At 34.7% G+C, this 26239-nt stretch overlaps 1 protein-coding gene across 1 annotated transcript; it reads right to left on the reverse strand.

The window, feature by feature from the left end:
* Positions 1-260: 260 nt before the first annotated feature.
* On the reverse strand, positions 261-21353 carry LOC108367939 (neurogenic locus Notch protein-like; the record flags this gene model as incomplete). Its single annotated transcript, XM_017622653.1, has 3 exons — positions 261-394; positions 19957-20161; positions 21032-21353. Coding segments are annotated over 3 exons (661 nt in total), but the record flags the coding sequence as incomplete, so codon positions are not given.
* Positions 21354-26239: the final 4886 nt, after the last annotated feature.

The following is a 26239-nucleotide window of genomic DNA, read 5'->3' on the forward strand; positions in this document are numbered from 1 at the left end:
CGCTTGAAATTGCGCAACTCGATGCGCAATGCCACTCAGGTGAGCTGCAGCAACAGCATGCTTGGCTACCTCGCCTGTTGCATGGCTCAATTTAATGCAATGGCATCAACTTAATTGTGGCAATTATAAAGAAAAAAGGCTATATTTTATAATAGTTTTGTAATGTGACAAGGGAGTTAAGCGAAGAGTGGTGCAGAAAGTGCGTTTTCATGCATATACGTTTGTATGTTAGTAAATTCAAAAAAAAAAAAAACACTTACCAGGTGGGCATTTGCACTCGTACGTTAGACCATTCGATGCACGACATGTGCCGCCATTCTGACAAGGTGATGGCGAACATGGAATGTATTTGGATTCACAATTTTTGCCGGTATAGCCGCCAGGACACATGCATCTGTGGGAGAAGAGAGAAAACACAATATGAAACGTCAGTATCCAGGGAATTTATATATCAAATGGTAGTCAAAAATAATGCAAAAAATGTAAGTAAAATAAAATAAAGTAAAAAATTAAGTCAAGTAAAATAAAATAAAATAAAATAAAATAAAATAAAATAAAATAAAATAAAATAAAATAAAATAAAATAAAATAAAATAAAATAAAATAAAATACAATAAAAAAAATATTCTTAAATTAAATTAAATGAAATTAAATTAAATACAATAAAATAAAATACAATAAAAGAAGTAGATAGAGTAAGCAAAACAAACAAACAAAATAAAATAAAATAATAGATAACCAATACAAATAAAATAAAAAATAAAATAAAAAAATTATAATTATGTAAATTAAATAAAGTAAACAAAAAAAAATTGAATAAGATAGGATAACAAACTTAAATAAAATAATAAAAATAATATAAAGTAAGATAAAACAAAACCACACAAAATCACACCAAATGTAATAAAATATATTAATTAAAAATGTTTTAGGGTTTCGATATGAAAAATAAGTACGTATTTACCCTTATAACTACTTCTACAATATTAAAAACTTATTCAAAACCATCGATGACCTCCACTTAAAATTTAGAACGCAATGTTACATCTAGAAGTTTGGGCGCGAATAACGGGAATTTATTTTAAAAATACTCATTCATACGTCGAAAACTGGGTAAATACACACGTCACGTATACGCCCGGTATTACCACCTTTCTATCAATACTTAAGGCCTAGCCATACACATGCCTAAAAAGACGATAAGTAATGACATAAATTAATTTTTAATTTTTAATAAAAAATATTCGAAGAAATCCGATGTGGCTGAGCAAAAAAAAAATTACATCTTTTATGAGAAGTCGCGCCCTCTTCTGGCGCCGATTGGAAATACCAAGTGAAGCCAAGTCTTTCCAACGCAGAGGTGGCTCCTTCCTCAGATATCTGAAGCGGGCTCCGAGTTGAATAAATTCAGCGCTGGAGCGTCTGTTTCCATTCGAACGAAATGTTGAAGCCAGCGCAGCCGCTATATTTTAACTCGCTGTACTATGTCCATGTCGGTGTAAAGCTCATACAGCTCATCGCATCAACTTTTGCCAATCCCAGCAACCACGCGGCAAAACCTTCCTGGCCGTTAATCCATAGCTTGACCACCGTTTGAGTTAGCTCAACGTGTTACAAACACGGCCGCTATCGCTCGACGTTGACTTAAGTGAGCCCAGTGAAATGGGACGATTTTTTTGCGGTTTGTTTTGCGTTAGATCGTGTGGCACCCATACATTGAGTTTCTGTTTGAATGTAGTGTCGTCAACCAATTACAAAGCTGTCAGAAAAGCATTTTTAGTACGAAATCTTATACTTCTAATCTATACAATGCAACCCGATTGCATTTACAGAACGCGAGATACACTCACACGTACATACTTGAAGGGGGGCAATGATTTTTTTTGTCTGGGTTAGGTTGGAGCGGGCTGGAAAAGCCCGTTGTGATATCTGAGTTGTTTTTTCTTTTATTTGATTTCCATTATTTTTAAGTTTCAAAAAAATTTAAGCTTCGTAAATAATTAAAACAAAATAATAAAATTTTTGAACCTTTTTCTAGGAATTTCAAGAATTTGAGTATGCAATGCCCATTTAATTAAAAAAATTCATTTGAATATATATAAATATTAATGTATATGTAGTATGTTTGCCATTTTAATTCTTCAAAACCACACATGTGCCTTGGCCCGGCAGGTGTATGTGTGTGTGTGCGTTTAAAACAAAAGATTCAATTACTAGACAGAGATCACTAAAGGCAGTAAAAGCTTAAAGATAGCCAAAAAATAACACAAACCCCTACCAAATAAACAGGAACAAAAACTTTTTGGTTGACTTGCACCAATTCTCATACAAAAATACACACATACACAAGTATCAGTGTTTATGTTTCGCACAAGTCAGAAAAAAACACAAAAAAAAAAAATAACAAAACAGGCGACACATGCAAGTATGTTTTTATGTCGTTGCCCGTTCACTTTTATTTTCCTTTTTAAAGCTTTTTTACTTGACTTAAACTTTTTTTATGTGCTCGCATGTACTTATGTATGTATGTATGTATGTATGTATGTATTTACGTGTTTTATATTTTGTCATCCAACGCTTGCCTGGGCTTTTAAGCTGTCCGAGCCCCTTGTCTTTTTGGCAATTCTTTCCACTTCATTTTCATTCGCTTGCTTGCGTTTTTAACTTCCTTTCGGCGTTTATCTTCAGGGCAGTCTTTTAAGTTCTGGGAGCGATTTTTAAGGTACATTGTAGTTACTCGTACATTGTTATTGTGTTTCCTACAGCCTAGTGTTTTCAACATACACATTGAGGAACAAGCTGACAAAAAAGTTAAATCTGAGCTGACAGCAAATGGCAAAAGCGCAATGCAACAACACATGTGTATCTTTAAATATGCATGTACAGGGTAAGTAAAATATTTTTAGTTTAGGTCGAGAAAACATTTGCTAGAAACGACGTTTGAGTTGAGTCGTTTATCAAATAGAGTCCGCGCATGCGCGTAGCCAGAATGGAATTTAGAGAAGGGCTCGACACTTTCAATCTAGCATTTCAGGGTATTATTTTTCATATATATATTTATATGGAAAACTTGGAAGTTAGGGGCTTGAAATTTTAGATTCAACAGAAAGCATACGAAAGCTGGAAATTTTAAGGGACATATTATCCCAGTAGTACCGAAAGGGTTAAACCATTAAAACCAATTTAATATTTTTTTTTCAATGTCCATTTTTTCGATCCTCCCTGTATACTCGTACTCTTGTTCAACGCGGTCAGTTTGTTGTTGTTTATGGCTGACGTTGAAATTTTTAAACAAGTTAACATAAACTTATATCCTACGTAGAGTATTAAGTTGCAATGTTTTTTTTTATATTTCAGTTTTTTTTATGTTCAATGGCTCTTTCAGACTCACAACATTTAGTATGTAAGTTGTACAATGTACATATATGTATAAGTATTTGTTGGTATTTACGATTTTTGTAAAAAAAATTGCTAATTTTGGATGAGTTGACCAAAGCTTGTTGGTATGTACATATGTACATACCTAACTTGCACTATAAGCGAGAGGGACATAATCGCTTGCATATCGTTGTTGCCTGACACCTCATATGTAAAATAGGGACATCTGGACAGGGTAAAGATCACCTGGTCTCGCAGGGGGTATCCTATTCCCACCTTTGTTTAACCCATACCATCCCGAAACCTCCTCAGCCACCGAGTTTCCCTGACCTCGTACGCTGACTATAGTTCGATATTGGCGTCCGGAAATCAAATTGATGACGTGTGCTCGAAAGTAAATGGCTACCTCTTCAAACTCGCATTCGCTTCTTCACTGCACGGAGCCTTACAGTCTCCCCTACGAGATCGACAGTGATCCTCTTTACCACCTGGTTGAAAGAGGTCAAGCTTTAATTAGAAGTCTACATCGACCGCCATATGTAGATAGCTTGCTCTCCTTCTCCGCGCATACAACCGAAATAGTGAAAAAATTAGGTACAGCACCGCTAAAAGTTTATCAAATCGATCACCAGAAGCGCCGGAGACTAGTTGAATGCTAAGTATAATGCTACAGACTTACCAGAACGCCACACATTGGACAGCGACTGGATGCCTTCTGGTGTCGCTTGAACACCACCTGCACAGTGAGGAATCCATGCTCATAGTTAGGGAGCACAACGTAATGTTCAGCAAGCAGTTTACGGTTGGCTGATAACACAGGAAGCATTCAAACAGGCTTTAGCTTGAGGCAGAACCGAACCTGCTCCCAGGCAAGACAGAAAGCATTTTATCGAACGCAAGGACGCGATCCGAATGCGACCACAACAACTTTTGGCTTCGACGGCATACCGACAAGCCACTAACGGCATTCACAGAGAGTCTGCCACCGCTTTCAGCGACTGTCGTCTCATGAGTGCCGTTATTGGAGCCAAATAACCACGTATCGCAGACCAACAGCTCCAGCCGCATGAGACCCGCGCCACTATGGCCCTGTTAATCTGGATCCCATCGTCGACTGGATTCATACTTACTCAGACCTGACCTCTTCACTTGCCCACTTAGACTCATTCACTCCTCTTGGTCAAACGCCGTCAAAGCTGCACATTTCCTAGGTCTACCGTTGGTTGAGCTTGCAGACCACGATTGATGGGCTTACCGAACTAGGCAGGGCTTGGTGGTGCCGCAACAACAACAACAACAACATCTAAGTGATCAATTTCCTTAACTTAACCAAGCTTCACTGCTTCCAATGCCACTCTCTTCATGAAATCCTGCCCCAGTTCCGCATTCTAATTGCGTATTTGCCAAGGCGACTGACAAGTGCATATACCGAGGCTGTCGGAAATTGTAGCTGCAGGCGGCAGCTAATTCCTAAGATCACATAAACACCATGCAGTCAGAATAAGATCAGACAGGCAGGAAAATAGTCTAACGACGGCAGCAAGAAAATGCGGCAAATAGTGGGTTTACAGCGCAACTTAAAGTGGTTGATAGATGGACAAACAGCTAGTCAGCCATCCAGCCTGACCATCAGTCAGTCAACCAGGCAACTGGAAGTAAGTAAGCAGAGAGATTTGCTACAACAAGCTAAAAGCCATTGAGGTATGATCACGATCATGGCGGCCACTGTGATACGATACCAGTGCAACCCCTATTTTTTTTATATAGAAAAAAATTCACGAATATGCATTTATAAGTGTATCTATGTGTATCACACATCCTCACTTGCCACTTGTGCTGCTGTAATTTTAATGGCCACTCACTCAGCTTCCATCGACTGGCATGCTGACTGCCTGACTGACTAGCTAAATGACTGCCGTCCGAGGCGTTTGAGTAGCAAAGTGCAACATGCAGTGGCAACTGCACTCTGTCAGGTAGCAAAAAATGCACAGCTGTTGCACTAAAATATCACTGCATTGACGTTCTTTTTTTTTTTTTGTTGATTTGCTGATGCTTAAACTTTTTGCTTTTCGTAAATGACAGTAGCCAGATTAGTTTACCAGCGGCGGCAGCAGCAGCAGCAGCCAGCATCATCAGCACATCATTGCCACCGTCGACATTGGCATTGTCAGTTGAGGAGTTGGTTCGGCTGCTGCTTCATTTACTCGTACCGTAATTTGCACGATCGTCTCTACATATGCAGGCAAATTCGTTTTCAGCGAGAAGTCGTTACAACATACATACATACATAAAAAATGTTGTTGTAACGATGCTGCTAATGCATTAATGAGTTTTTGTTGTTGCATCCCAATTTTAATGCAGTTCAGTAGCTGCTCTCGTATGTGTTGCAGCATTAACGGCGATTTGCTTTTGCAGTTTGGCTTTGCACGCAATAAATCCGTTGCATCTGTTGAGTGGTTAAAAATAACTGAGTTGCTTTTTTTTTAGTTTTCACGGTTATCATAGTATTTGTCTGCTTTTATTTGTTTAAATTGTTAACGGAAGTGGCTCAGTAATTTGCGCGTCATTGGGAAAGTTTGTGAATGTATGAATGTGTTTTTATATATTTTCTTTTAAGTGCGGTTATGTTAAGCTCTTGGGTGAGATCGCTGAATGGACTATTTATGCACTTGTAATCATGAATGTAATAGCATTACATTGGTCATAATTGCCCAATCTTTAAGAGGGTTCACAAGTGAAATATTTCATTCGGGCTTTAATTCCGAGCAGCACGGTGTTGAGACGGGTTACATAGATTTGACCTTAAAAGACCACACAAAGTATCTGGGAGCAGTCTATGGTGGGAGTAGTGGATGGTAGATTGCGAAATATGTAGGAAATCGTGGTGAAATTTTGGCGTCTCGCTGTATTGTGTATCATGAGAGCGACTGCTGTAGCATGAGTTCTCAGTCTGCCTTTCTCATCGATTTACTTACCGGGAATCTTGTTGGTAAATCCGCAAGAAGATTGATGGTCATTGAGGAGTTCAACTGTAGGGCCTTGGGCCAAAGCTCGGACTATATTGTTCCTTGCTTTAATTGTGAAATTAGGTTTTGGACAACAATTGAGGAAGAACGGAATGTAATCTACCGGCTAATCCTTCAATACCTGCTTCCAAAACTGTGTTTCCGTTCTTTCCTCGAAAAAATTTGTATAATAAAGTGCATTTCTAAAACGGAGGTTAATGCCGTGTAGCCCGGTAACTTTAATTTAGCAAGGCAGCTATATATATATATACAGTTGTCCACAAAATAATAGGAGTGCAATATTTTGACCAGTTTTGGCTATTTGTCTTTTGTTTATTTAATGTTTATTATTTTTTTTATAAAAGCCTAGCTGGCTATACAACAAACACCATATAAATTCAGATTTTAAACTTTGTATAAAAATTTTGCAATTTTTCACCCAAATTTCAAACTTTTTAATCAGAATCTTTAGAAAAAATTCTGGTATGCAGTTTTGTAGCACATTCAATTCTGGTCTGAAGAAGTGCAAGTTTCAAGCGGCTAAAAAATTCCGTTGATTTTTGAGAATTTTTTTGGTTAAAGGTGTTTCACGTTTTTTCCATACAAAGTATGTCGACAATTTTCTTTTATATGGAGGACACTGCCAGCAAAAAAATTGCCAAAAATCAACGGAATTTTTTAGCCGCTTGAAACTTGCACTTCTTCAGACTAGAATTGAATGTGCTACAAAACTGCATACCAGAATTTTTTCTAAAGATTCTGATTAAAAAGTTTGAAATTTGGGTGGAAAATTGCAAAATTTTTATAATTTTTATACAAAGTTTAAAATCTGAATTTATATGGTGTTTGTTGTATAGCCAGCTAGGCTTTTATAAAAAAATAATAGACATTAAATAAACAAAAGACAAATAGCCAAAACTGGTCAAAATATCGCACTCCTATTATTTTGTGGACAACTGTATATATATATATATATTTAGTTAATGTCTCAGATCCGATCAATGGATCATGATATATATATATATATATATATCCGATGCAAAAAGAATTCGCGAAATCGGTTGACGTGGTCCAAAGTTAGATATGCGGTAACATATATAAAAAAAAATATTCCAACGAACGAATAACCTCCTCCTTTTTTGGAAGTCGGTTAAAAAGAGGGTTTTATATATATATCGACACCTGAAAGTTGGTTCCTGCCGGCAAGATCCGAATATCTGAAGTGTCCACTTTATAATGCAATAAAATTTTATTATTTTATACTTAATTTAATTTACAATCTGATTTATTTTCAGTTTATTTAATTAAATTTTTTTATTTTATTTTATATTATTTAAAATTTTTCTTTAACTTCTTTGCCTTTTTCGCATTTACACACACTTCGTAAAAGGTATCAAGCAACTAACAAAACATGTATGGATTTACAACACTCGCCAAACAGCAATAACAACAACAACAACTCAACCATAAAACTAATAAACAAGCAACGCTAGTAATTAAGACAACTAACTAAATTATCAATTAAACCTTATATTAGAGTTAATTAAATAAATGCTCAAAATTTTTCCAAAATGAAAACAACAAAAACTACATCGAATAAGCACAAAAAAGCTAACTGTACGCCACACAAGTATGTACAACAGATCGCTCATGCGTCCGTCTTTCCCCCGTACAACAACTTAGCTAACTGTTGCAATCAAAAAGCTACATACTTGCTGGTAGCTAGCCTGTTTTTGTTGCCTTGTGTTGTTGTTGTTTGCTGGTCAATTAAAAAAGCCCTAAAAGACCTGTTCACTGTTCGGTTGGCTAACCAACAGTCCGTCCGACCGATTGGCTGTTGTTTTGTCTGCAAGTCAGTCAGTCAGTCGCGTTAACGACGTGCGCTGACTATTGAATATTTGCCACAATTGCCGCAAAGACGTTATGTATATAGATATGTACATATGTAAGTATGTATGTATGTAGCAACAACATAACGTAGTAACAGCAATGACAACAACTACAATTTATTTCTTCTTTTTTCTAATTTTCTTCGAGGAAACTTGCCCATAAATGGCTGCTAGACGATGCGAGTTATAGCATAGCAAAAACAAAAAAAAAAAGAAAACAGCACCAAACTCTAACAACAAACTTTTGTATTAAGTGCAACAAAACAAATGGGCCTGAGAAAAAACGTTTAAACAACAAATTTGTCTTTATTTCGCCAAACGATCAAGCAGCAAGTGAGCAAAAAAAGAGAAAGAATAAAAAAAAAATCAAGTAAAGTGGAAGGAAAACTCTGCTGAAAATGAAAGACCTTATAGCCAGCCGCCGCGGCCGGCAGCTAAAATATATATATATAGTAGCTGTACATGTACATACATATGTATGTATGTATGTATGCTTGTCTGCTACTGCAACAACAGTACATACTAACAAAGCAGCAATGTTGCTGCAGTTAGTAAACACCAGAAACGGTTAGTGTTGAGTGATGTTGCACACATTGAGTGAAGCAACAAAAACCGCTGCGTCAAAATTGAAAAAAAAAAATGCCCATGAGTGAGCAATAAATAGCCAAGGCAGATGAAAAGCTAAGGAAAGGACTTACACAAAACGGCAGCAAAAAATTAGAAGCCATCGGCAACGAACGGTAGCCAACTGCATTAACAGTACTAACAACAGCAGCAACAATATATGTACATAAATAGATACAACAATCAATGCGGCAAGGATGGGTTATAAGATTGCGCCGAAAATGGTTTAACAATTAATTTGCGATCGCCAACGACAGACAATGACAACAACAAAAAAAAACAATTGCCGCTAACTTTAAAAATTATATAGCAATTAATTGATAATGAAGCTTAGTTTGCATTGGAGCGAAAACAAATTTACACTACTTAAATACGTATGTGCATAATGTTAAAATAACTGAAATTAAAAAAAAAAAAATTAAAAAAAACTGCATGTTGGAGCGTTTTGGTCGGAATATTATATGTACAACAAATGTATAATTAAAATTAATACTTCATACATATTTGGCCTGTTAGAAGAAAACAGCATAGATTTGTGCTTTCTGGTAATTTAAAAACAGGACATAATTTGTAGGAAAAAGTGACATACATTTATGGTCTCTAAAAAATGCCCAAAATGTATGTTTCTTATGGAATGGGCATAAGCTTTAGAAACTGGACATAATATAGTTTAAAACTATACAAAAGTGTTTGATATTTTAAAAACTGGACATAAATTTTTGAAAAGTCTAAAACTTTGATATTGTAAAAACTGGATATAAACTTTTCGTAATTTAAAAAACGGCCATTAATTTGTGGCCACATTTCTCATTGTTAAAGATGGATAAATAAATATAAATGCTGGCTTTGTTAGAGAGTGTGTAACATCTGATAAACTTAAAAGCAGGCGTAAATCCTTGGAAACTTTAAAGTTAGACATTTTTGATTTTTAAGTTTGAAAACTGGATATAAATGTTTGGTCATTTGAAAACTGTGATTTTTAGTACTTATAAGATTAGACATACATACATTTTATGTCAGTTTTGAAATTTGATATTAATTTGGTATTAATGGTCTCTTGAATACTGGTTATAACGAATATAACGTTTAAAAACTGTACGTTTAAAACTCGACATATTTTTTTTTTATTTAAAATGTTGACATAAATTACCGGACACTGAAACAACTGAACATATAAAACTTATAAACTGAATATTATTGGCAATTTGGAAATTAGATATAGGATGTGGTCCCTTAAACCCCGGCCAAAAAATTTTGGACATAAATTTGAGCCAACATTTCTGGTAATTAAAAAAAATGGATAAACACTTTTGGTACCTTAAAATATGGATATTAATTTTTGGTAATTTAATTTATGGTGATAAGTGGATATACAGGATTTGAAAGATTAACAAAAAATATCGACTGCTGAGTGGAAGATGGAACTATCTCGGCAGCCAGTTCGAAAGCGACCTATCCCAAAAAAGTTTTCAAGAAAGCCCTATTTCAGAATTTTATTGAAAAACACCCTATCTCGGAGTTGAAAAATGCCCTGTCTCAGAATTTGGTTCAAAAATGCCCTAAATCACTTCAAAATATATAGAAAATATGCTGATATAGGGCGTTTTTGAATCGGCAGCTGAGATAAGGCGTTCTTCAACCAAATTCTGAGATAGTCGTTTTCCATTCAAATTCTGAAGTGGGGCGTTCTTGAAAAGTTTTCTAAGACAGGGCATTTTCGAACTGGCTGCCGAGATAGGTGGATCTTCCACTGACGGTGACGATATGCATGCTTGCTATTGGAATTATTGCACATACATATTAAATATTTATCGAAATAGTATATAAAATTTTATTGGAATTTTTTTGAAATCTAAAAATTTTCTTACTGGGTTATAAGCATTATACATAAGTAAGAATGCATTTTCTATGATATTTATTTATTTATTTATTTGTTTAATATATTTCTTCTCTTATACTTTTGTATGGGTTTGTGTTTAGTATTTTTTTTTTAATTTCACAGAAATTAAAAAGAAATTGTTTTGATTAATTTTATCACCAGCAAATATGGTTGTTGTGTGCGCGCGAAATTGTTCCCACCATCGAGTCGCATCGTTCGAAGGTACATATGTACATATTTGATTTAATCAGTTGACCATTAAATGTTGTACCACAACTGTTGCAGTATAGAAAATAGCAAGCGGCAAATTGTAGAAATAACGGGCGCCAGTTACATACCTATGATGAATAATAATTTTTTATTTTCCAGTAAGCAGAATTCAAACATAACGCTGACGTTTTTGATGGGTTTATAAGGGTAAATATTTTTTCTAACATTTTTCTAATCGTGGGTACTATTGTGTCTTACAATTTTGAAAGGTGTTGGTCGAAAAAACTCAAAAAATGTATACACTGCTGATTGTTCCAAGAAACTATAAAGGTTGGCATGTTTTTTTGCTAACAGAATTAATAGAAAGCGGTTCAAGTACAGCTTCGGAACTGCTGCTAGAAGGTACTCTGTTTTATGTGTCAGCTTAAGCAGCAGTATTCTGAACGGGCTGCAATATCTGATACATATCACCTCCCTTGAAGCGGCAGACTGATATTCTCCGAAATATCCTAGGATTATAAAGATGCTGATATTCCGTCCCCACGAACAAGGAAATCTGGTTGGCAGTAAATTCTTGAATTTACCTTTTATCTTGTTCATTGATATTCAGTGGGCTCAGAAATCCATAATAGAATGGGTACTGATAATTGTGGAACCGGCACCAAAAGCTTGAATTTGTAATGGGCAAATTACTGTATTTCCAGCGGAGGTTGTAGATACCTTAAGCTGCGTTAGAATAAATCCTTAAAGATTAAGTCGCACGACAGGACAATGAATTTCACACGTTTGTGATTTTCCATTTCGACAAGCAATGGAAAGAAGGTTCATAAGCCATCTTTATTTGACCGGAATCAGTTTCTAGTCTCAGTTGATTTTCTTCAGAACGTTTAACAAATGAATCTGCAGTGAGTAAATAATGTATGTAGGGGACCCTATAGAAACGGCGAGTACCGCAGCCGATGGAACGATGAGCTGTATGAGCTTTACAACGACATGGACCTAATGCAGCGAATAAAAATACAGCGGCTAAGCTGGTGGTAGCAGACGAAGGGAAGGCCCAAATGCGATGGGAAGTTGAGAAGGACTTGGCGAGAAACAACTGGAGCGCTTTGCTGAACTCGGCCAAAATCGCTAAGGGAATAAGAGGGAACCCTACACAAACTAGACTTTTTATCCATTCCTTTTGGAAATACATAAAATTATGATCTAGTGCCCACTAGGTTACCCAGCCAGTCCAGATCGACTCCATTTATATAACCACTAGATTGGTTCATTAACCGAGACAGGGATGGGCATAATCAGGAAAATGAATAATGCAAATAGCGAATAAGTTTTCAGTCATCATCGAAAAATTTCGAATATAGGGACGTCTGCAGCTCTTAAAAAAATCACAAAAAAAAATATTATTTCGGTTGCTAGAAAAAGTACTTTGCTATTGCTGTAAAATTTCTTGAAGAAATAAATTTACGAGCATTTTCTTCTTGCGAGCTGCACAATGATATAAGATACATATTTTGATAGAAGAAAATTTCTTTTCCATTCTTGTGCGTCATTTTATATGTTATATGTTTTATGCCCTTATGGCACACACTTTTATTCATCATTAAGTAGGGGCTCCTAAAGGCCGCCTAATTCTCATTTTGCCAACTTGGATATAGATAAAAACATAAATCATATACGCTTAATTTATAATGATTTATAATTAATAAAAATTTGTGAGCGCGCACATAAAACAAACAACCATTAAGAGCGTGTCACACTTGGCAATATTTCCAACTTTTCCACGCAATTCGCTGTCAATTGAGTAAGAGAAATTTTATTTCCACGTGTGAACAGCCAGAAAGACCTTTTTGTCATATTTCGGAAATCAGTTTCAGAAATATAAGTTGCAAGATGTGACTGCAACTGAAAGCGCGCAAATCGATTTCGGAAATATATTTCAACTTGCTCGTGCTGCATTAGCAATCTGCAATTCGCCTTTCGGAAATAAAAAACCTCTTTCGAAAGACACTTTACATGCAACGTATGACAGCTCGTTCAACTGCTTTCTCAACTTGACAGCCTTTTCGAAATTAATTGCATTGCCACGTCTGACACGCTGTTTAAGCTTTTTATATGAAAAATTGAAATTGAAAACATTAGCGTAGAAACCGAACACCTTATACAACGGGCAATATGAATGTATGTATGCACGTATGTATACCTATATGTATTTATTTATGTTCATACACGCATAAAATTAAATAAAATAATGAAAAACGCGAAAAACGCACTATTGTCGTTGCCTTTGATGGATTTTAAGTGGCTAATGAACTGTGTAAAATGAATATCAAATGCGAATTGTGTTACCGCTGAACATGTGTTCATACATATGTACATACATATGTATGTAGTACTTACCTATATCTAGGTATATCGAATTAACCAATAGTAATATGAATATTATTATGGCTATTAATATTTCAGCTGTTGCTTACTTTTTTCCCCGACATTTTGTTGCTTTCGCAACAGCTTGCCGCCAGCACAATTCAGCACGCACATTAAAGCGATAATTAAGCGCAATGCCTAGGCGGCAGCAGCGCACAGCACAAAGCGCGTAAATAATGGCAAAATCATATGAAAGAATTCGATGTGTATATAAAAGTAACAACAAAAAAAAAAATACATACATATATGTATGCACATTAGAGTGGTGCAATTTTTGTATGGGGGAAAAAAATTTCATCCTAGCAAACGGGGCACTACCTCAGCTTTTTCCTTTTGACATTTGTAATATCTATACCAACTTTCAATTTTCTACTATAACCAATGCAGGATGCTCAATGACTTTGAAATGAGCTACTGGATCGATGTGAAACTGGCAAAAATTTTGCTGATTTTTATAAATTGCTACTGTTGCCATGACAACTGAAGCTTGTGATTTTTTTTAGATAATTTAAATTTGAAATATTCTTAGGTTGCTTAACGAATTGTTTGATTAATATATGTGCACAATACTTCTAGAGTAAAATATGAGCACCCTCTAAATTTATACTTAGAAATGCAAAGTTTGGTACCAACACCTTTTTCGGCAAGAGCAAAAATTTTGGAAGGTGCCCCAAGGCCTATCACGGAAAATTTTATTTTTTGGACCACTCTAATGTACCTACATACACGCAATCAAATAATGATTTTCAAACGCGAACTGTGTGCTGTGCCGCCATTTAAAGCCACATCTCTCTGTAATCGGTAATGATTTTGTAATTAATATATTTAATGATTTCAATTATTTAAATTGCTTTTGTTTCGGTGCCTTTTAAAACTGAGATTTTCAAGTACATTGACATATAGATCAGTAAAAATGCATTAATTAACTGCTGTGCTTTTAAGTCGATCTTCATTGCATTTATGATTGAAAGCTACTTTTCGAAAAGCAATTCTAAGAATTGGGCCTCAGCAAAATTTCATGAAAGTTAATCACTTTTTAACGCAATGACTCACATAAAATAGCGCTCAATATATTTCTAAAAAAAAAAAAACTTTAAATGCCGAAATGCCTGCAGCCACGCACGCAAAGGTCACATGGGAAGGTAGAGCGGCTAATTGGAGCATTAAGCGAGACTTCCTACTAAGATAAATCATCTACCTAGGCGTGGTGAAACAAAATGCTACTACATACATACATACATCGCCGTGTGAATGAAAAAGCAGACGGAAATGCCTAATTAGCGCACAAAACTTCGTTGCCAAAGGCAAGCGCACTTGTAATCGATTAAAAATTTATTTAAGAAAATATTTTTATTTTTTTTTTTAATAAACGCACCTCAACTTGGTACTGCAGGGATATGAGCATACACTAGTATTTTCAGCTCTCTTTAGAATGTATCTTTGTGCAGAGATTACCGCTCATATTTTATTGTATTCTGAAATTCCTTTGGTATCTACAGTCACGATTATTAAATATTTACTACCATGGACACACTTATGTACTCGTATATACATACATGTATGTACATATATATTCCAGCGTATGTTTATAAATATGTATGTTTGCTTGCATATCTACATTCATTTCATTTCATTTGCTTTTCGCCACATAATCTAATTATTATTATTGATTTTAATTGATTTGAAATTATTTTTTGCATACGATTTTTGATTAAACATTTATTATTGTTAGTAAATAAAATTTGCATTACTACTTCAGCAACAGCACAAATGTAAACACATATTGTTTGTAAATAGAGGGTGGGTACACCCTGCAGAACAATATAAATGCATCTACATACATTAGACTGGGTCACGAAAAAGTTTTCTTTTAAGTATTTTGAAACCTTACTTTGAAAGGGTTTCGGTCTCATAAGCCTCGCTTTGAAATCACATTACAATTGGAAGAGTTATGAAGAAAAAACATTTTGGGTGTTATTAGCTCTTGGCTAGAGTGAAAATTTTTATGGCAACTATGTAAATGCGGGTCCACCGTTCGTGTCCGGACAACTTTTTATTTGCTCTCAAAACATTTTTGCCGCAGAGGGTGCTGAAGTAAATACGGTTCACCGGTCAGTTCGGCACATTTTATTTTGTTCTAAAGCAAACAGCTGATGATATTGTTGCCTACATATGATTTTGAGGGCAAAAAACACATGCAATTCGCTGCAAACGCAATCTAACGGAGAACGCGGCTACCCGAATCATCAAGTCGTTCGGACAGAAAATCAAAATCAGTTTGATTCGAACAAAGAGTGTTCAGCACATTTTTGTCGCGCTCTCAGTGAGACAGAGTGGGAAAGGAACGCGTAAAATTACGGCGGTGGGCAAAGCAAAAAATTTTTTGCGTATTTAATATTAGTAAACAAGATAAAAAATATAGTATTTATTTTACTTGGCAGATTTTACGTTTAATAATATTTAATTAAAAATTCATTTAAACTTATGCTCGAAAGTTTGAAATATTTGTGTATTTATTTTTCCTTTTAATTAATACTCAAAAAGTTTAAGACTATTTATTGGCTAATCTAAGGCTGATAAATAAAGATCTGTAATATATTTAAGTGTACTTAATCAAAAGCTTTTTATTGTATATTCCTGAATACATTTTATTTTTTGACTCCCAAAGTAGTGGTTTTGGTCCATAATTGGACTAGTATTTTTCTGTCTATTTTGAACTAGTATGAGACTGGTATGTTTTTGACCGAAATCTGACAATTGCCATCTTGTAGGACAACCCCACGTTTGTTGCATGGAAAAAAGATAGTTGGCTGACTAGTTGGGCATGCGGTTCATACTAGTTGTGAGGTAGTTTACTACTAGTACATTTGATTACTGAGTAAGGATACACATTTGTATGTATGTATGTACATACATATTTGAGTACATAAGTATGTCGCTTTTGCACTTGAAACTAGAAATTCTAGTTGAAAAGGAAGCAATATGGTAGTAATATGCTTAGGCTATTTTTTTTTTTATGGGAAAATATTTAATATGAACTACTTATTGAATACATTCAAACAATACCTTATTTCTCTAATGTACATACATATACATATGTATGTACGTATGTATAAAATTATTAAATGTAGCTTTTCTTTGCAAAAACTTAATTAGTCCAGCAGAGAATTGGCGAACTTTCATTAAGTATCCGGTATGCAGGGAACTTTTATTAATATGTTTTATTCGTATACGAAATCAAATGGACATAATTTTTTATATTAAATTTAAATATTTGTTATAAAAATCGTATGAATGTCCTGTTCACATAATTATTTAACCGTTTTCTAAAATATTACCGATATAGACAAGTGAACTAAAGATACAGGACAGAAATTCTAGCACTTTATGGTTTTCAGATATATGTACATATTTTTCATATTAGATAATACACACTCTGCTTATCGTTACTTGTTTAAAAGGATTATCTTTTTGATGAAACTTCAGAAACCATGGAATTAGGAGAAGATTTTACTTTCCAGAACCTCTTGGGAAAGGTTCATGCTACTTGGTATGTAAATTTGTGTTAGTTAAGATCTGTCGGAACATCTTTTTAACTTAAGCTTACTAGCTTGCATACCCAGCAAACACAGTCTCTAACGTTAGAGAAATTTGGATTTCTACATTAGATAACTAGGGTATTTTTCTAATCGTCCTCGAGTCGATGACGAAGTTAGAGAACTACATTAGAATTCGATTCGAGAACGATTAGAGAAACAACGCAAATTCAAATAAGTGTAAATAAGCAATATTCCAAATGAATGAATCATAATTTTTTTTAAGTTCAAATAATTCATTATAATTTTATTGCGAATACATTTAATCAAAATTTTACAAACAAAGCGTTTTATTTAATAAAGCAAAATAGCAGTTTGAAATTCAAATTCGAGTCCCATTAGAGATCAACATTAGAATTCGATTAGAGAATTTATATTTTCTTGAGTCGAGAACTATGACCCATTTTTGTTGAGATTGCTATGATTCTCGATAGTTTTTCGAGTCGATCTCAAACGTTTGAGATTGGAGAATGTGGCTAGTTCTCCAATCATTATCTAATCGATAACTAACCTCAATGTTTGCTGGGTAGTAGCAGCTGGAATAAAACCAACATTTTAGTTGTGCGCTTGTTCGTCATGCTTAGTCTAGTTTGGTTTAACCATTTGCCTTAAGAATCACTTTTAGCACTCGCAGCTTTAGACACTGAAGCCATCGTTTTCGTTCAGCAATGGCTTTCAGGGCTGCGGGTAGACCAAACTATTGTTGTTCTCAATCTCAGAAGATCTAGCTAGGTACTCGTACTTATTTTCCTTTAGCGGACGGGACCACAGACAACTTGTGGGATTACTGACCAGTCATAAGGGGTCCTATTCAGTAGGACGATTACATCCATGCTCTTCAACGAGTGCATTGACACACTTTAACTTTTGGAAGCGAGAAACACTGCTAGGTAGCAGGACATTGTGAGACTGAAGGTGACGAGACCGCCAATGAGCTGAAACCACCATTGTCTTGAAGAGGATGAGACGTCTCAGCGCATTATGTGTCTTTGTAAGCAATTGTTAGGGAGGCTGCCTTGAAGAAGATGAATTAGGATAGCACTTTTATGAACAGGCTTTGTGTGTTGAGAGACCAATCTGCTCGTTGACCGTGGAAATTTGAAGTGAGCGGTTTTTACATAGATTGCTGTTTTTAATGAAAGCGTGGCTTGGTTTTAGTTCCAAATAAACAATCATATGAATTTTATACATGTTAATTCTTGCAACCTTTTTCTTCCGTACTTTCACTTTTTCCAATCACAAATCTTACCTGCCCACGCTTTAGCCCATAACTCACAGCGAAATATCATTGAATTGCAATAAATTTCCATAGACGTCAGCAAAAAAAAACAACAACAAAAAATCGGAAAACACACAAATCTTTGTCGCCGCCAATGACAATCACTAAAACGCCGAAAAACATGTGTTTCGATGGCACTTTAGTTGCTACCAAAAGTGAGGTATATGTAGAAAAGCAACAGCAACAACTAAATGATAATAATACAATTTGTTACCATTTATCTATTAGTTCTAGTTTAATTTATTTGAAAAGTTTTTCTGTTTTCGTTTGCCCACCTCATTTAATCGAAGCAGTGGCTTCAACGTTTTGTAACTATTAACATTCAAATTAAATGAAAAATAAAACAAAAACAAATAAATAAAATTAAGTATGTTAATGAATGAAACCACATAAAAGCATAGAAAAATCACTTTTAATTTGTTTGACTTGTCTGTCGATTGCTACAATAGCAAACCGGAAATTTGAAACTCATGAGGCACGGCACGGCACCATCGTCGTCAGAGCACCCGCTGTTTGGAGGCGTTGAAAAGCAGGCAAAAGCAACAACAGCATGCGAGTGTTTATACATACATATATACATAACAATGGAAAACTCGTGCCCAATAGGACGCAGCAATCACATATTGATCAGATGAAAAATATGTTAAAGTGCTCCAATGCGCAAGCGCCTTCGACAAAAACGCTGCCGCTCAGCCAATCAGCATTAGCGCAGCTTTCGCACCGCAACCATTTTACCATATTCGTATGCAAATAAATTTAGTTTTTGTTTCTGTGTTTTTTTTTTTTTTAATTTTAATCACATTATGTCAATTTAATTCAATTTCGAATCGCAAATATATTAAACGCTACTCACTGATTTAGTATCTTAATGGCTTTTATATTTTAATTGTGCAGATCTATCGCATTATTTATGGCGTTCAGTTCGTTAGCGAGATTTAGTGGTGGCAGTCGAAAAGTTAGTTTATCTATTTTTGGTGGCAAAAAAGGCAGGCGAAAACAACAAAAAAAAAAAAAATAAAATAAAAATTAAGAAACAGTAAAGCGTAGGGGCAGCAATTCAGCTGTGGAACGAGGCGGAAAAAATGCCGATTGAGTGGAGAAACGCGCGATCTATACAGCGAGCGCCTAATTTATACAAAATGCTTAGTAATATTGGTATTTTTTCATTCTAACTTTTGGCGATCTGTTTTACATATGTTTTCTTGTTTATTTTGTCACATCCACACTTTGGTGACCGAATTGTGCATACATTTATTTTTATTTTTGTCAAATCGCGCTAACTGAAAATTTATTACACTTATTGGTAATTTTTTGTTTGTTTCAAATGCAAATTTTTTCCAAACTTAATTCTTGTTTCACCATCGTTCCGCTGTGGTTAAATAAATTAAGCATTAGCATTGTTTCAAATTGCATTTAATTTAGCGTTATATTTACACATTTTTTCGATAACATTGAATTTGTTTCAAAGTGTTATTGAACATTTTGTTCAACAAGCATTTAATTTGCATGAAACAAATTCGCGCGCAATCAATTTTCCCACACGCAAAGCCATAGATAATGGACAGCTGAGGGACGACAGCGTTTGGGAACAGGTTGTTGATATATATGATTTTGTGGATTGGTAATATATATATTTTTTTAAGTGTATTTGAATAGACTGAGTACTTACTGGTAGGAGCCATGAGTATTCTTGCAAGTACCGCCATGTTTGCACGGGTTCGCTTCGCACTCTATCACATCTTCGGCGCATGTCTGTCCTTTGAACCCTTTCGGGCATATGCACTTGAAACTGTTGCCACCGTTGACCGAGGTGCAAGTGCCGCCATTGTGGCATGGTGATGTGGCACAGAGGTTTTGTGTTTCACAATAATCGCCTAGTAAGTTGGAGATAATTAATGATGTTAATTTCGTGAGAAATAAAATGAGATTTATGTTCTATTGCATGCAGTTTCGGTTCGATAAAGAAACTCAGCAATAGAAAAAAAAAATGATTTCAAAATTTTCCAATTACTTAGAGACCGAAAAACTGCTTGCAGGCGCGTATTACTTTTATCAAAAAGCGAATTTTTAGCGCAATATTTTGCAGCAATTTAAAACAAAAAAAGGCGAAAAACAACGCCGAAACGCGTAGTAGGAAAAAGAAAACTTATTTTGGCTTTTTTTAAACTACCGGCCGGAAGAGCTCCTAAAATAACCAAAATAAATCTTTCTTAATTTTTGGGATTTTTACGAGCTGTTCCCGGGAACATTCACGACTTTTTCGGGACTGTTCGAGATTTGATTGTTTTATTTTTCAGCTTTTTTGGGAGTACTTTCTATTTTTTTGGGGAACTTCTCAAGGTTTTTCTTGTGCTACTTTTTCTAGTTCTTATGGTAATTTTTTGACCCGTTTTTGGATTTTTCTGAAACATTTTCGGTATTTCTTGAAACTATTACAGAGGTTTCCCAGGATCTTTTAGAACTTTTAAGATTTTTTGGAATATTTCAGGATTTTTCCGGACCCTTCTTTTTCACTTTTATTTTTACTACTTGACAGGGCCCCAGCACTTTACTTAATTTCTATTCCTAACCTTTATTTTGATAAATAATAAAAAAATAAGAGGATTTCCTTTGCTAAAAAAATATTTGCGAAATTTAACTTTTTGCTCTTGCTTCAAAAGATAAATGAAAAAATATAATCGATGTGTGTTTTTTTTTTTTGTTTTTTGGATAAGTACGCTTTATTTGTATCGTGATTCACTTACCTGTATATCCATTCATGCAGGAGCACGTGTAATCATCCAATGTTTTCAGATTACATGAGCCACTATTGCGACACGGTGATGAGTCACAAGCATTCGGCACTCGTATCTCGCACAAAGATTCGGTAAAGCCAAGCGGACATAAACAGGAGATGCCAAGGCGATCATTACGATACGATGGCTGACAGGTGCCGCCATTTTGACAACGCAGCAAGCCGGTAAAGCAAGGATTCAGGTGTTCACAATGATCGCCGACATAACGTGAACTACAACTGTAATGAGAACAGGGAGAAAAGCAATCAATGATTAGTAAATTATAAAACGCCTATGAAAATTGAGGTTGTAAAAGACATAAAAAATCTTTGTTATGTTGAAAATTATGTCCAGACATTTTCTTATACATACAATGTAAACAATACAAACATCTTCATTATAATCGAACAAAAAGCATTTGTCCTTCCTGGGAACCTTCACTGTGGTTTTCACTAATTCATTTTTCGTAAACCTTGAAATTGACCTCTTTTCTCAACTCTTTCTCTTTAGCATAAAAAATCACCTTTCTTAATCCTCATAACAGCTGCTGCCATAAAACTTTGTACATTCTTTAAATATGTAATTAATGATGTAAGTTGCTACTTTGTCATTTCCTGTTTTGACACCCAGTGCTAAGAGCACAATGAGAGGTCTGAGCCTAAAGCACAACAAAAACATACATATCTACACAAATATGTATATTCAACTATCAAAGAAAGAAGAAACAAATACATAAATTTATGCTTTTGAATGCCAACCAGTGAATTACAACAGAGATTACCGTTGTGGTTCTGCTCCGAAACTTGTTCTAAAAGCAACTTCAAGTGCGAACCACTAAAAGTGGAAAACTAAATGGAAGGAGCAACAAAAAATCATTATATTTAATGTGCATTGGATCGCAACGACAACAAAAAAAAAAAAAATACGAGTCAAAATGCGACAAAAAAATAAAAGAGACTCGTGGTATAAAGTGAACAAAAAAATCAATGTACCAGGGCCCTTTCGCTCTTCCACGCTGGCCACCAGTTAACACGACATTGTCGTCCAGTCACTGCTGCTTGGCGACAATTAATAGTTGTGCCACAGCGCAGTTTTCAGATTTTATTTAACCACTCATACTAAGTAAACCAATGCTTTCGTTTGCTTTTGTTTGTGTTACTTTTAAAAAAATTTTAAATGGAGCTCAACGCCTAAAATTAACCCAACTCTTGCGAGCTACTAAGTGAAAGAAGATACAAATTCAAGCGAAGTGAAAAGACTATGAAAAATGATGGAGAAGAGAAGGAACCATGAAGGCAGCAAAAACAAAAAGGGGACAATGCATAACGTAATAAAATGTGTCTAGAGAACTAGGCGAAAGGGTAAAGAAAAAGTCATTAAAAAAAAAAGAAATCAACAGGTGGTAAAAGGCTGTTGAATGAACTTAGGTTAAAGTATAAGAAATAATCAACTCGATTAACATTTTTCTCCTTGTGAAAATTTAGAACTATTATTTATTTATTTATTTGCTTACGAGTGCTGTATATAATCACTTTTGTTTTGTTCGAATTCTAAATATTTACCATTTTGTCTAGTTGCATTCACTTTGTAGGCAAAGCAAAGACGAGAAGTTTCTTAAAGCCCTTCAAGAACTTTCTTGCAGGTGCACTGTTTTTCTGGAAGAATCGTGGTCCTTAGTCAAAGCATTTAGCGCATTGTAACCCATTACACTTAAGCATTATGAGTCATATACTGATAGACACTGGGACACTTTCAACTAAATATTGCTATTGAAAGTTACTTTGAGTGATCTAAAACTCTGTGATTAATTAAGCGATGACGATGGGGCCGGGACTACTGGAATACTTATGTATTTGAAACAAATTAGCTTTTTTCCGGGCAGCACGGATCGTTTTGCTCACACTTTAGATCCGGATAGATTTTGCTTTAGGCAGATGTCAAACAGGGAGAAGTGGTTGGAAAACTATAGGGCTCCACTCTCGTTTTCACGATCAAATCAAAGGCTGTGTAGGACTGGGGCCAATCTCTGCAGGGGATGGCTTAACAAAACAGTGTTAATCTCAGAGGATGACTGAATGAAATTGCATTGGGGGTAGGGTGCTTCCCGAAAAAGGACGACTGGACACCACCACGTTGCTCTTCATAGAATGGTTTTTAAGCTCTACCAAAGAAAAGATGTACATAGGGCACGATCTGGCTGATCTCTACACAAATATGGCGAAGCTTATGTTCATCACACGGACTTTCCGCTGCCTAAAAGTGACACTGCTTGGCAACCAACCTCAGCCACGACGAATCAAATTTCTCGAGGACCGGTTTTTGAATTATATCAATTTTAGTCCTCTTCTAAGGCAAAAGTTTTAGGCTATCGATTTTTCTAATTCTAACCAGTAAAATCTTTGTTGCGACATTCCAGATTTTTTTAGGAAACCCATCGCTCAGTAAAAGTTTAGAGCAACGAATCGTCTAGGAAGCATTTATTGATTTAATAACCTTGAAACAGTTCTTGAAAGTACCGAAAAACGTCCATAGTAAATCTAATTCTTCATTTCTACAGATCCAGCAGATGTTTCTGAGGCGGTCTTTGAAACAGGCTGCCACGTGATGAATAGGCAGGTCCGACAATGCCCATTAATTAACCACACCAAACTGGCAATCTAACCTTAGGTTAGGTTAGGCTTTGCTGGCTTCACATAGATTAAAATAATGTTGGTAGTATTGTCAAATACATACACGACCAACATGATTCGCTGGAGAGTACACTACTACCAGAAGTCTTGAACTTCAGCGATTCATACATACATTCGTCGCTAGTGTGGCATCTGGATGAACGCCATCTTTGGCTAGCTTGTTCGTTACCATCAACACCTTTGAGCACTTGATATACTGTATTTGAATTGATTGGCTGCCGGGCAGGCAATATGTAAATGTTTATCCGCTCACCCGGGGGACTTATTACCTCTATGTATATACCTAATTATAAACAAAATCGCTTCAGTTTGGAATCCCTTACGGAGACTTATGAAACATTTCAATGCACTCAAATGTTTGAAGTGTGTTTTACTTTTTTTTTTTGCGGCTCTTTAAATAAGCTTTAGAAACACTGCTTTAGTTCCTTCGTTCAACTTCGTCATAATATTTACTGTTGTTCCTTTCTTCCTTATTCCCTGTTTCCTTTCAGTTTTCATATCCTGCTAAAGCAGCTTTAAACTCTTCAACAGCCTTTTTAAAACCACCATTTACATACATACATAAGTGGCATAGAATGGAGCAGTGTTTATGTCATTAAACACGTACATACTGCAATTTGATATTCAATAGGCGTGGGATCGTGTGGGAAGTATTAAGTGAGCAGCTCAAGTGTAATGAAAACAAAGTGCAAGCAATGAAGCATTTAATTGTTGTGCAAACAAGGCAAGTCTAAGTAAGCAAAGGAATTTAACTAACTTGTTTGTGGCAAGTAAAGCATGAAGATAACTGTTTTGTAAATTAGAGAAAACAAGGGTGGGCTCAGTAATTAATACAAATAGCAAATTAATAAATAAATACATACTAAATAGATATGAGATTCACGGGTGCTGGCTTAGGTAAACTTTCATCTGTGTTAAAAATCGATCGATCAGCAAATGTGTAGAGGACCAACGCCGCTGTATCCCACACATTATACCGTTGTGGATCTACTCGTCCATCTTTGCCACTTTAGCGAATAACTGTCGAACGTAAGTGCAAAGAAATTGCAACACGTCCGCGTGCGCAGCAACATAAACGCATTCCTAAGTGCTGCTAAATACAGTAAGGCGAGCAATGACTATTTAAGCGAGTGAGTGGCTTAAGTATTTACGCACATTCGTAATGTTAAGTTGAGAAAAGCAAACACTGAGTAAATAAAAAATAAATGAGGGAATATGCTGCTTTTGTCCGCACACTAAGTAAGCGATGTGAACGAACAGCAACAAAAATGATGGCAAAACAATACTGCATGTTGCAGTAACGAAATTGCTGTTGGAAAATTTTTCCCCTGAGAAAAAGTGTGCAATGTGCGGCAAGTATGCGCAACAACAATGCGGCAATTTAGTGCGTTAAAGTACAATTGCCAATACATCGATGCAACAACCACAATAACAATGCTCGGGTAATGAATAAACGGCAAAGAACGGGGTTGACACTCTTTGAATCTACATACATACATACGCGACGAATCAAAAATCAAAACAGGATTGGAAATGTTAATAAAAAATATAATGAATGAAAAAAAAAACAAAAAGTAAAAAAAATCAAATAAATAAAAAATACGACTAAAGAAATTTCATTAAAATCTTCGCTGAAATAAATATAACAAATTAGCGAAAATGCCAAATGAAATAAAGCAAAATCATAAAAATTAATAAAACAAAAAAGAAGCAAAATAAATAAATAAGAAATTTAAATAAAAAAATTCAAGAAAAATAACACAAAAACCATTACAGTAAAATAAATTGAAATCAAATTTAAACCATTAAAAAACTGGATTCATTAAAAAACATTAAAAAATAACAAAAAGATAACAAAATAGCATTAAAAAGGTTTGCGAAATTATAAATTATTATGAAATTAAAAAAGAACAAAATAACTAACATCGAAAAATAGAAAAAATCGAAATAAAAAAGTTAAACTAAACAAATGAATAATTTAAAAACAAAAGAAATAAAATTAAAAAACATCTTTAGTTTAAATAAAAATATAATAAAATAAAAAATTTGGCAAAATAAAACAAATTAAAATATAAAATAAAATCTAAGTGAACTAAGTGCAAAAAAAAATAAGAAAAAAGGTTAAAAACAAGACTAACCGAAAAGAAAAAAAATATAATAAAAAAAACGAAATAAGAAAATAGATTAAAACTATGCTATTAAAAACAAACAAAAAAATTAAATTAAATAAATGAAAAAAAATAAATTAAAAATAACAATAAAAAACACAATTTTCATATTTAATTAAAGCAAAAATAAAATAAAATAAAAAATCAGATGAAAAAAAATAAATAAAAATATAATATATGAAAATAGAATAAAATCGTAGGGGAACAGAAAACATAAAATAAGACAAAATAAAATAAAATCAAAATACCAAAATAAAATAAAATCAAAATACCAAAATAAAATAAATAAAAGTAAATTAATTTAAAAAAATCAAAAATAA

The sequence above is a fragment of the Rhagoletis zephyria genome, unplaced genomic scaffold (genome assembly GCF_001687245.7).
Source record: "Rhagoletis zephyria isolate East Lansing unplaced genomic scaffold, Rhagoletis_zephyria_1.1 Rzeph_scaffold_02872, whole genome shotgun sequence".
In the NCBI taxonomy this organism is placed as follows: domain Eukaryota; kingdom Metazoa; phylum Arthropoda; class Insecta; order Diptera; family Tephritidae; genus Rhagoletis; species Rhagoletis zephyria.